Source organism: Diceros bicornis, chromosome 7, assembly GCF_020826845.1.
Source record: "Diceros bicornis minor isolate mBicDic1 chromosome 7, mDicBic1.mat.cur, whole genome shotgun sequence".
In the NCBI taxonomy this organism is placed as follows: Eukaryota; Metazoa; Chordata; class Mammalia; order Perissodactyla; family Rhinocerotidae; genus Diceros; species Diceros bicornis.
Window position 1 is genome coordinate 39,661,270 of NC_080746.1, and position 12,475 is coordinate 39,673,744.

Genomic DNA, 12,475 nt, shown 5'->3' on the forward strand with positions numbered 1-12,475 from the left:
GACATGCATCAAGTTCTTTGGGCAGAAATAAGAAACCGAAAGCCTGGGTTCAACTCCTGGATTTGCCACTTACTTGCTGTGTGACCAAGGGTATGTGTCACTGGAAATGTCTAAGACTCAATTTCCTCATTTTCCTATAGGGATAATACTGCCTACCTCATTGGGTGTTCTGAGGATTACATGTGACATATATGTAACAGTGCCTGCCACATCATGGGCACTTAGCATTTGATAGCTGTCATTACCAACCTCAGGAGTTTAAGGTGTCATGTGAGAGTGTATGTAACATTGCTTTTATAAAAGATAGACTTTAGTTTTTAGAACAGTTTTAGATTTATAGAAAAATTGAGCAGATAGTACAGAGAGTTCCTGTATACCCCCAGTCCTGCACCCAGTTTCAAAGCCCCTGGAAATGCCATCATGGTTCTTGATTTTGACAACAGCAGATTGGGATGTGGGGGTGGGGGACACTGGATTGGAAGCCATTGGAATGCATGGGGTGAGGTGGTACAGGCAGCAAGTGTGGACAGAGCTTTAAGTTCTGCTCTCCCAGGGAACAGAGAAGCTGGTTTCGAGGGGGTTATGGAGTTAAGGACAACGGCTCCTTATTTTCTATTTTTAATGGTGGGTATTGCTGATGACTTCATGCAGGAGGGAAAACTGATAACCGAGGGAATGAAGTCCTTGAGAAAACAAGAAGGGATGAGGTCCAGAGCCAAGTGAGGGCCTGGCCCCGCTAGGAGCAGAGACCTTTCTTCCATTGTAACCAGAGGAAAAGATGGGTGTAAATGTGATTGATTTCCTCTAAGGAGTGAGGCTAAGAATGAGAAAGTGTGGTACACTGGAGGAAACAATGTTTGAGGAGAGTCATTACTTACAGAGATATACCGTTATTTTGTTTCATTTCCTCTAGCAAATATAACTAGAATAGTTGCTAAATATCTAAAAGATAATTCTCCTTTAACCAACTCCCTGCCCCAGGCCTAGTGATAGGTAATTTCTAGTGAAAAAAAAAAAAAACATGCAAATAGCCATCTTAAAATATGTGAAACTTTATTAAAAAGAGAAATGGTGTAATCAAACTACTTTGTGGTTTCATTTTCATTTAAAAAATAAACTAAGAGAAAAGGAATAAACTTACAACTAAATAATTTATTGTCTGAGTTATAAATAAGGCATTTATCATAATTATGAGTATGAAATTATACAGCCTACATATGTATGAAAACTGTAGAACACATACTACAAAATTACATTATCAGTGGTTAGCAGGCTGGAATTATCCTTCGCGTACCTTGTTTGATATGACATTCAAGCAAACTATGAACATAACTATTAGCATTCACATCCTGTTTTATGTAAGACTATAGCTTCTATCAAATTACCCGTTTCCCCTCACCGAGATGAAAATGAGAAGGTATGAAAGGTCCCTCCACCAGAGTATTTATTAGGTCCTACTCATTCACCTGGACATCCAAATGATCCACTGCTAAAGCGGATGCACTAATATCACTCATCTGGCATTGGCATTGCAGGGCATCTTGCTCTGAGCTAGGGCAATTTCTCAGTCTAGTAATAAACAATATTGCTTTTATCAATCTGACACCTAATGTTTAGGCACACGTAGAGAGAGTATGAATTGCCTCGTAATGGGGTTAGTTGTTCAATATTTTATTTTTGTATTTGAGCCTTGAAAACTGTAATCCATATCTTCAAAGCTGATTTAATGGTTTAAAAAGATTCCCGCTGGGACTCTCTTTTTCTAGCCTTTTCTTTTTTTTCCTCTTCCTATAAAGGGCTATGTCTTTAAGAGGCACGGAATTGAGGATTTTGTGAGATCCCTTCTCCCAACCAGTCAGCTGCATTGATGAATTCTTCCTGGTGTTTCTCACATGATGAGACTGTTCTTATTTCATAGCAGATGGAGACTTGGAAAGATCCCCCTGACAATGAAAAATCAGACTCAAGATTCAAGCCTAGACTTGCGTCCTGCAAAGTGTCCCTGCAGCTTAGAAGCTCCTGCTAAACTCTCAGGGAGCCTCTGACTCACCGTGGGAGAACCTAGCCTGCTATTTCATAGATTCCAGCCCTCCACATTCTGGAATACAAATACGAATTCTCTAGATGATTTTAGAAAATACAAACATTGCCATGGAAACATTGTAAAAACATAGAACGTGAAGTGATCTGTAAACATTCAAGTATCGCTACAGATTTGCATAAAAACAGCAGCAATTTTAAAAATTAAAAAATGCTTACACTTTGCCTTTTCTTGCAAACAGTGCACAGACTATTTATGTTAAAGGAGAAAAGGGCAGGAAAGCTGGCTAAAGCCTCCAGAAAATTCATTTGGTCAAATTCTATCAGCAGATACTGATTTAGACATTTCCATGAACTCCTCAGAAAGCTATTTTCCCTGGAACAACTAAGGGAAGCATCTTACATAACAGTGCTGAAAAATCAGTGCCATTAGATGTCTGAGGCAGTATAAGCTCTTTCCTGAAGTTGTCCATCTAGAAACCGTCTAGAGATGGTTAGTTAAGGAATCACTGTCTAATCTAAGAATTATGAAAGATGGAAAATAAAGACATCCTTCAGAGGGTCTCCCCACTTCAGCGAATTCATTCAGAGAACAGACTGAGCCTGTTTTCTCAGTCATGCCCATTCTCCTCTTTCTGTATCTTATACCTGAGGATTATTCACAGCCCATTTAAAAATAAATAAATAAAAGCAAATTGCTTTGATTGTGTTCTAGAGGATCGGAGCCTGATCCAGGACATAGTATCAGCCTTCCTCCGTGACTGATGCCTTGACCAGTTTCCCTGCTGAGGAAGACCAGCCCATTCACAGAGCATCCGTGGGGAGAGCGCAGGACTGCACTTCCCGGTATGCCACCTGCTTCCTCGCAGAGCGCAGTCTGAGGGAGAGAATCAGCGTGGCGATCAGGAGGAGGAGTCCAATGATGAAAAGGATGACCAAGGCAGCTTTGGCTCCTCTAGGACCCAGATTCTTGCCAAAGAAATAAAGCTGCTCCTTGCCAGGTTCTTCTGTGAAAAGGAAAAGTGAGGTGTCAGGCCTCTGCCTTTCCCTGGGGAGTGAACACTGACCACTCACATGCAGGATTCGGGAAGGGCATCATTACCGTTGGAGGGCACCGTGGCCGGCTGTGACCCTCCTCCAGAAGGAGACTTCGTGGAGTAAGGAATCCTGTTGTCTGGACAAAGAAGACGTTGATTGTTTTATAAACAACAGAAGTTGAAGGGGATTCTTTTCATGACATGAGTTGTTTCAAGAGTTATGTCATCTCACCAATGAGGACTTCATCCCATCCATATCTGCAAGTCTGTCTTGGATTCCCACTATGCTGCTCTTCATACCAGTACACATGCTGTTCCTACGCCATCCACCTTTCAAGCTTCGGCTCACCCATTAAGATCCATCTGAAGCATTATGGCTTCTGTGGAATCTTGGCTCATATCCCCAAACTACTAACCATTGCCTCCTACTGCTGCCACTGAACCCTGTACACTGCATTCTATTTTGACACGTATCATATTCTATCATAGTTACTATCTACATGTCTGTCTCTCTTACTTGACTCTGAGCTCCTGATGGGGGCTCTCTTGCCTCCTGTTTTCAAGGTCTACAGGAAGGCTGAGCTAGCACCTAGCATCACTGACAGACCATAGTACCTATGTTCTGAAGGACCGTATAAGTTGTCTCCATGCCAGCATGGATGTGGTCAGAGACATGACAGTGTAACAGCCATGTCCCTGGGTGATCTGCAAACAGTTCAATGGTTTGGAATGTCCCAGGAAAGAGATCATACACATCTTCTCGGTAAGATTTATCTATCTGCAGAAGAAAGGAAATAATAAAGATAAGAGCAGAAATCAATCAAATCAGAATAGAAACATAGTAGAGATAAATCATAGAAACCAAAAGCTGGTTCTTTGAACAGATCAATAAAATTGATAATCCTTATGGTAGCCAGCCGCCACAATGGCCCCTGATGACCCCCACCTCCTTGTATATGTTACCTTTGTAGTCCCCTCCTACATTCTATGAGGGTTGGTCTGTGAGACCAATAGCATATGGCAAAAGTGATGGTATTCTACTTCCAAGAATCTTAGACTCTCTCTCTTGCTCTCTCCTCTTAGATAACTGATGCTGGGGGAAGCCAGCTCCCATGCCATACCCACGTGTTGAGGAACTGAAGCCTCTAGTGAACAGCCCTGTGAGTGAGTTTGGAAGCAGATCTTCCAGCCCCAGTCAAACCTGATGACTGCAGCTCCAGCTGACATACTTATTGCAGGCCAATGAACGATGCTGAATCAGAACCAACTAGCTAAACTACTCCCAGACTCCTGACTCAGAAAAATTGTGAGATAATAAGTGTTTGTTGCTTTAGGCCACTAAGTTTTGGAGTAATCTGTTATGCAGCAATAGATAACTAATACAAACCTCTAGACAAACTGCCCCCAAAAAGAAAAAAAGACACAAATTGTAAATATCAAGAACGAAAGAGGGGACATCATTAAGACCTTATAGACACTAAAAAGGGTAATAAAGGAATATTATGAATGACTATTTGTCAATGAATTCTACAACTTCATTGGACAAATTAATTGAGATGAAAACTGCTGAAGGTCACTATTCAGGTTATCTATTAAAGGAACTGAAATTATATCTATTGAGGGAACTGAAATTGTGTTAAGACCTTCTACCAAATTAAACTCCAGGTCCAAATGGCTTCACTGGCAAATTCTACCAAATATTTAAAGAAGAAATAATACCAATTCTAAACAAACTCTTCCAGAAAATAGAAGAGAAAGGAACACCAACTAATTGTATGAGGCCAGCATTACCCTGATACCAAAACCAGACAAATACTTTACAAGAAAAGAAAGCCACAACCAGTATTCTTCATGAACATAGATGCAAAAACCCTTAACAAAACACTAGCAAATTGAATCCAACAATATATGAAAAGAATAATGCATCATGACAACTGTTGGTTGTTATGATGGTTCAACATTTTGGTCAAAGCTGGTTGTCAAAGCTGGTTCAACATTTGAAAATCAATCGTTGTATTTGACCAGTGTACTAAAGAAAATTATCAATAGACTAAAGAAGAAAAATATGATCATCTCAATACATGTAGAAAAAGCATTTGATAGTATTTAACATCTGTTCGTGGTAAAAAACCCTCAGCAAACTAAGAACAAAAGGAACTGCCTCAACTTGGTAATAGGTTCTACAAAAAACCTACAGCTAACTTTATATTCAATGGTGAATGACAATGCTTTCCCTCTCAGATTAATAATAAGGCAAGGATGTCCACTTTTACCACTTATATTCAACATTATACTAGAGATCCTAGCCAGTGCAATAAGGCAAGAAAGAAAAGGTATACCCTTTGAATATAAAAAAATAAAACCATCTCTATTCACAGACGACATGATTGTTTATGTAGGAAACCATCCCCACAAAATCTACAAAAAAGCTACTAGAACTAGTTTAGCAAAGTTGTAGGATACAAGGTCAATTATACAAAAATCAATTATATTTCTATATATAGGCAATGAACAATTAGAAATTGAAATAAAAACAATATCATTTACACTATCATCAAAACCCATAATATACTTAGGTAATGATCTAACAAAATATATGCAAGATTTGTATGCTAAAAACTATGAAACACTATGAAAGAAATAAAAATCTAAAAAATAGACAGATATGCCATGATCATGGATTGGAATGCTCAGTATTGTTAAGATACCAATTCTACCCTAATCCAATGTACAGATTCAATGCAATTCCAATCACAATCCCAGCAGGAGATTTTTTAAATCGAAATCAATGAGCTCTTTCTAAAATGTATATGGGAAGGCAAAAATCTAGAATAGCTAAAACAATCACCACCTGATTTCAAGACTTACTATCACGCTAAAGTAATCAAGACAGTGTGGTATTCGAGAAAAGACAAACATATAGATCAATATAACAGAACAGAGAGCCAAGAAGTAGACCCACATGATAAACATATGTATATTATCAATATGATTTAGACACAGTGAGAGAAAGGATAGTCTTTTCAAAGAATGGTGACAATTGGACATCTATATGCAAAAAGTAACCCTTGAACCATATAGGAAAATTAATTTAAAATGGATCAGAGGTCTAAATATAAAACCTAAAATTATAAAACTTCTAGAAGAAAATCTTTGTGACATTGAGTTAGGTAAAAAATTCTTAGCTGTGACACCAAAAGCATGATCCATAAAAAAAAAAAAGATAAGTTGGACTTCATCAAAATTAAGAATTTCTGCTTTTTGAAAGATAATGTTAAGGGACTGAAAAGATAAACCAGACCCTGGGAGCAAATATTTGCATACCACATAGCTGGTAAAGGATTTATATCCAGAATATATAAAGTCCTCAAACTCAACAATAAGGAAATAAACAGCCCAATTAAAAAATGGGCATAAAATTTGGACACTTCACCAAACATTTACAGATGGTAAATAAACACATGAAAAGATGCTCAATATCATTAGCCGTTAGGAAAATGCAAATGAAAAATGAGATACCACTACACACTCAATAGGATGGCAAAGAAAAAATAAAATAAAAATGGAAGATACCAAGTGCCAATGTGCCTGTGGAACAAGTGGCACTCTCATACATTTCTGGTGGGAATGCAAAATGGTCTGTGGAAAATAGTTTGGCATTTCTTATAAAGTTAAACATACCCTTACTACATGGCCTAGCAATCCAACTCTTAGGTATTTTCTCAAGGGAAATGAAAACTGATGTTCACACAAAAACATGTACACAAAGGTTTATAATGACCTCATTGTAACAACCAAAAACTAGAAACAACCGAAATGTCCCTCAACCAGGGAATGAATAAACAAACTGCAATGCATATATCCATACAATGGGATACTACTCAACAATCGAATGGAACAAACTCCTGATACACACAAGATGGATGCAATTGAAATGCCTGTACTAGATGACACAAACCAGATTCAAAATGCTACAGACTGTATGATTCCATTTATATGACATTTCAAAAAAGACAAAACTATAAAGACAGAAAACAAATCAGCGATTGTCATGGGTTAAGCATGGGGAAGTAGCTGACTCTAGAAGGTGCAACGGGGACATTTGAGGGGATGATGGAGGTGTTCTATATTTTGATTAGTGTTGGTTACACCACTGTATGCGCTTATCAAAAAGAACTGTATGCTAAATAGGGTGAATTTTACTCAATATAAATTATACCTTATTTTTTGTTTATATATATATGAAATAATTTTATATGTATATAAAATAATTTTTATAATTTTATATAAAATAATTTTTATAATTTTATAAATTTTAATATAATTTTTTTAAACATAGGTTGAAAAAGCCAAGTTCTGAAAAGCAGCATAGCCATTTAATGCTATGTAATCTGTAGTCATATAATCATTGCAGGCTAATACTTGGTGTCTTAAACTATGTTGAATAAATATACAGACAGGAAAATATATTAGATGTTTTATTAAAGTTGCTGTTTATTCCTGTATAACTAGACAAAGACCAATGCAGGTTTTCCCCACAGAGAAGAGGTGATTATTCTCTTCTACTCTACTTCCTTGCAGACTGCACTGAGCACTTGAGATGACAGACTATTTGGACTTTATGCCTGGAGATTCTGAATCAGCAGGTCTGGGGTGGGGCCTGGCAATCTGTTTCTTGAACAGCTCCCCAGGTGCCTGTCTATGCAGCCAGCACTACCCATAGGTACAGCTTGATGCTAGAAAGGCAGGAGGCCACACATGGTCCAGCCTAGCTCACTAGAGCAAAAGTCAAGATAAAGTTTTGGGCCCAAGCTGAAGCTTGAATATCTCCTTTACCGGATAGGGCTATTCTGTTGGCTAATCACGTAGCAAGGAAAGGGAAAACGAAAGGGAAAGAGAAAAAAAAGGAAGGGTGAAGAAAAAAGACAAAATCCTATGGGTGTTTGCATATACAATATTAACAGCATGATCCAGAGTGGTCGGAATTATCCCCACGTAACTGATGAGAAAACTCTCATCTGAAGCTCGGAGAGTTTTTTACAAGCACAATAAATATATGTACATATTAAGAAATATCTAACAGGAGAAGGGCATAATCCCATGATTCTGTTCCATTCTGTGGGATGAACCACCACCCCTCACAAGGCTTATTGCCAAATAACTCTCTTATTTCACAGCGGAAATGCATTGAATCTATTAGTTCAAAAGAGTCTTCCCCAAAGCATTTTCCTTATACTTACTTTGAAAAGAAAGCTCTCAGCATGATAATGGATGGTATGTATGTCCACTTCACTTCCTATTCCTAACAAATACCAGTTTGTCATTGTACCTTCATTCATGATGAGGCCATGAAGATTCCCAAAAATCTTTCCATTAATAGCTAAGAAGGTGAAAAGAAAATAGCTTTTGATTAGTGAGAAGACACTCATTACTTAATCTCGTTTTAGAAATGGTCCAAGAAGATCTTTAGGTCACCAATATTTTCATCGGCCGGATAAACATGTAAAAATCTCACTCACACTTACTAATGTCCCTACCATTCTAGACCCCAAATTCAGATTACTAAGAAATCCTTGTTTACTCGGCACATTTTCTTTATGAAGTGGATTACAGGCTCATTGGTAAAGTAGCCAGATTTATACCATTCTACAGATGAGTGGACTAAAGCACAAAGAATCAAGTTTATATAAATAAAAACAGAACGAATTAGAAGCTATTTCCTTAATATTTCATTTTCTGAGAACTAGTTTGGGGCAAGTTCCTAAGCCTGGCTGAATCTCCAGAAGAAGGAAAGCTTCACGTGGGCTGAGCCCATGACTTCACAATGACCAAAGCAAGCTCAAGATGGGTTGACTTGATGGGGACTTTCACTCCTCTGCTTTCTACTAACTTTATATTCTGTGCATCGTGACACAACCAAATGAGTTACATTCCTTAAAAATGGAGAGCATACTAAGAAACTTTTGGGAGAAGGAAACAAGATTGATAAGGGTAAGAGTAGCTGAATCACAGATTAGGATACTATATTCTAATCAATGTTAGCAATTAACTAGCTTTGTGACCTTGGGCAAGGCCTGTCTATCTTTTTGTATACTTTTGGTCAAAAGTAGATCTTGGTGAGAGAGTGTGGATGTGTCAGTTAGAACACACTACTCTCACTTGAAAAAAAAAACTACCTTAAATTGCACAGAATTAAATAACAGACACATTAAAATAGAAATTTGGTGATGGTGTTTCATGTCCCAGAGACAGTTAAACCAGGCCCTTAAATTTGATCAAACAGAAGTTGTGGTGTATTCTTATAGAAATATACCAATAAGTGATGATTCATTTTTTAAGAATTATTTCACAGTCTTATAGTTTAGGGATCTCAGCATTCAGAGATAGAGGTTTCTAATCAGTTGATCCAAAGCCTCAATAACGTTGCTGGCAGCCAACCAATGGCTTGGCTGGTTCCCTCTGAGGGAAAGCTTCAAAGGATTTCCTCAGTCCAGGTGCCTCTGGAATGGGAAAAGGCTCAGAGAAGGAGGCTGGGGACCTCCTATAGTTAGAGGAGTGTCTATGAGCTTATCTTAACAAGAGTCTTCTTTCTAAAGCTCTGATATACCATGCATTTTGTTGCTCTCCTCAAAATCGTCAGTGCGCTTAAAATCTCGTGGATCTTTATTGAGATACTTCTTAATATTGTCATCCAGATACCAGGATTCATTCTCATTAAATATCAAAAACAAAAGAACAAATTCATAGTCAACGTCGCTTCTTCTTCCCTTTTCATTCAACACTCCTTCTCTGCACGTAATCAGAGGCCCCATCAAACCACTATATGTATCCTGGAAAAAAAAAAACTGACTTAGAAGAGCCTTTAAATAATTAAATAATACAGATTAGGTGCTTGTAAGAAAGTCATTATAAAACGACTATTGACCACAACATAAGTAGTAAGAAGCCCTAAAGAATCAGGGTGATTTTTATGGGAATTTTGGAGTATACCTAAAAATTTGCTACAGAGTGAGCTCCTTAAGGCTGAGACTGTGTCACTCATTCATCACTGAGTCTCCAGAGTATAGCCCAGTATCTACTGCATAGAAGGTGCTCAATAAATATTTGATGAATAAATGAATGCTTATTTCTATTTTTCTGTTTAAGTGAGACTACATTTATAACTATACAGATGCTTATATTCTACTTTCTATGGGTAAAAGTGAACAGGGTGATTAATAAATGATATGGGACCATGGATGACCTCCATGTCAAGTTGTTCAGCCCTGAACTTTCTTTGAGGGAACACTCCCACATTTCCAACTGCTTACTTAGATATTCCCCCTGGATGTGCTTCCTGCAATAATTCAATCTACTAAGCATTTCTAAAATGGATTTTGTTATTTCCCTCAAACCATTTCCTTCTCCTGAATTTTCTATTTCTGTTAATAGGAATCTAATTTTCACTGTCATTTAGGTCAGAAAACTTTATTTCAGTGTTTAATTCCTTCTTCTTCCTCACTTTGTCCCATCTCATTCGCTGTCAAATGGTACATTTTTTTTTTCCCTTCACAATGCCTCTCCATTCTGTGACTTCCTTTCCATTCCATCTGCCACACTTCTAGTGTAAGATCTTAACAGCTCACCCTGGACTAGAAATTGGCTCCTTTCTCATCTCTGGCTCACTTTAACTCCAGCCCATCCTGTTGACCACCATCAGATTAATCTCCTCACTGCCATATCTAGAAGTCTTCAGTGATCTTCCAGTGAGAGTCCTACTGAATAAAATACAAATCTTCTACAGGTCCTTAAGCCGCTCAAGGACTCCCCCAATGGACTTTTCTAGCTTAAGCTCCCCCACTGCTTTCCTTTTGTACCCTAGAGGATACAACCCAATGGGATTCTCAACATTTCCCAAACACACTTTCTACTTTCCTGTTTTCAGCTTTGCTCATCATGTCCTCTCTTTCAAGATTCTCTTTCAAATGCCTCCTATATAGCCTTGCACTCTTATAGAACTCACCAAATTCAAAATTATATTATACTTATTGGTGTGCACATGTATTATTTCCCCCAAAGATTATAAGTTCCTTCAAGACAAGAATATTTGCGTCCCTCATAGTACTTGGTGGGGTCATATGTACATCACAAGTGCTCGATAAATATTTGTTGAGATGCACAAAGGAATAATCAAATAAATGTAGGTTTCCCATAATTCCAATATGTAAGTTAACTTTTTCAAGTGTCTTGTATGTCTCTCCTGAACTCTTGCACTGTCCAATACAACTCAAGGACATTAATGCAGCCATCTAATATTTAAGAGGAAGGTTAAGATAATCCTTCACTTTTTTTAAAATAATGGGCAATGCTTACATTTTGTGTCAGATATGATTTTAGTTTGGACTTTGATTTATGACAAAATTAAAGATTAGATGTTTTACATACACATATCTGACCAAATTCAACATTGAATCTTTGCCTTTAATTTCCAAGTAAAGTTAACCTCTTTATCATTCAAATAGTTAGTAATTTCAGTTACTGTGTTTGAAGTATACTTTCTTTCCTGAGTCCTGGTAGCTGTGGTATTGCCTTTAAAAATGATAGATTTCTGGGGCCGGCCTGGTGGCATAGTGGTTAAGTGGTTAAGCTGAACCCTGGGCTTCAGCGGCCCAGGGTTCAGATCCTGGGTGCAGACCTATGAACCTCTCATCAAGCCATGCTGTGGTGGCATCCCACATACAAAATAGAGGAAGATTCGCACAGATGTTAGCTCAGGGCCAATCTTCCTCACCAAATAAATAAATAAATACAGTGATAGATTTCATGCATCAAAAAACCCTGGTATAAATTATATTAAAATATATTTTTATTTTATAGTTGTGTATTTACATATCCTCTTTTGCTCCAAACTACCTTGCAGGCTCTCAATTTGGTAATTGAAACATTGGGATTTTGGTTTTCCCCCCATACTTTAGATCAAGGGACAGCAAACGTTTTTTTTTTGTAAAATGCCAGATAGTAAATATTTTTTACTTTGCCCACCATATTGTTTCTGTCACAACTACTCAACTCCACCATAAACAAATGGGCATGCCATAGTCTGAGACCCCTGCTCTAAACGATTACACCCCTTCGCATATACCCACCAGAGTTGTGGGAACTTGAAAGCCATATTACTTTAAGCCTTTTGGTTGTTCTGGTCACCTTACCTTCACAAAGTTTACTGTTGAATAGTAAACCCACGGAATACAATTTGGGTCGGATGGCCCTGGACCGGACCTTTTAGGGACATTCCATCTGTAAGTTTTTATTTCTCCTGAAACAAATGAGAAGAAATAGAAAGAATTTACCAGTGTTACCTCTGTTCCAGATGATTTACCTGAAGAAATACAAACAGATCTTTATATATTTTGGTTAAT

At 37.8% G+C, this 12,475-nt stretch overlaps 1 protein-coding gene across 1 annotated transcript in view; it reads right to left on the bottom strand.

Moving 5' to 3' along the window:
• Positions 1 to 1,042: 1,042 nt before the first annotated feature.
• The window catches only part of HEPHL1 (hephaestin like 1), an 82,324-nt gene continuing 70,891 nt past the window's right edge, over positions 1,043 to 12,475 (bottom strand). Inside the window, exons 15-20 of the mRNA XM_058545399.1 lie at positions 12,266 to 12,372; positions 9,685 to 9,907; positions 8,318 to 8,457; positions 3,693 to 3,855; positions 3,143 to 3,214; positions 1,043 to 3,047 (exon numbers count right to left, since the gene is read on the bottom strand). Coding sequence (XP_058401382.1) covers positions 2,845 to 3,047; positions 3,143 to 3,214; positions 3,693 to 3,855; positions 8,318 to 8,457; positions 9,685 to 9,907; positions 12,266 to 12,372 — 908 coding nt within the window. The 3' untranslated portion in view covers positions 1,043 to 2,844. The remainder of the gene's footprint in view (positions 3,048 to 3,142; positions 3,215 to 3,692; positions 3,856 to 8,317; positions 8,458 to 9,684; positions 9,908 to 12,265; positions 12,373 to 12,475) is intronic.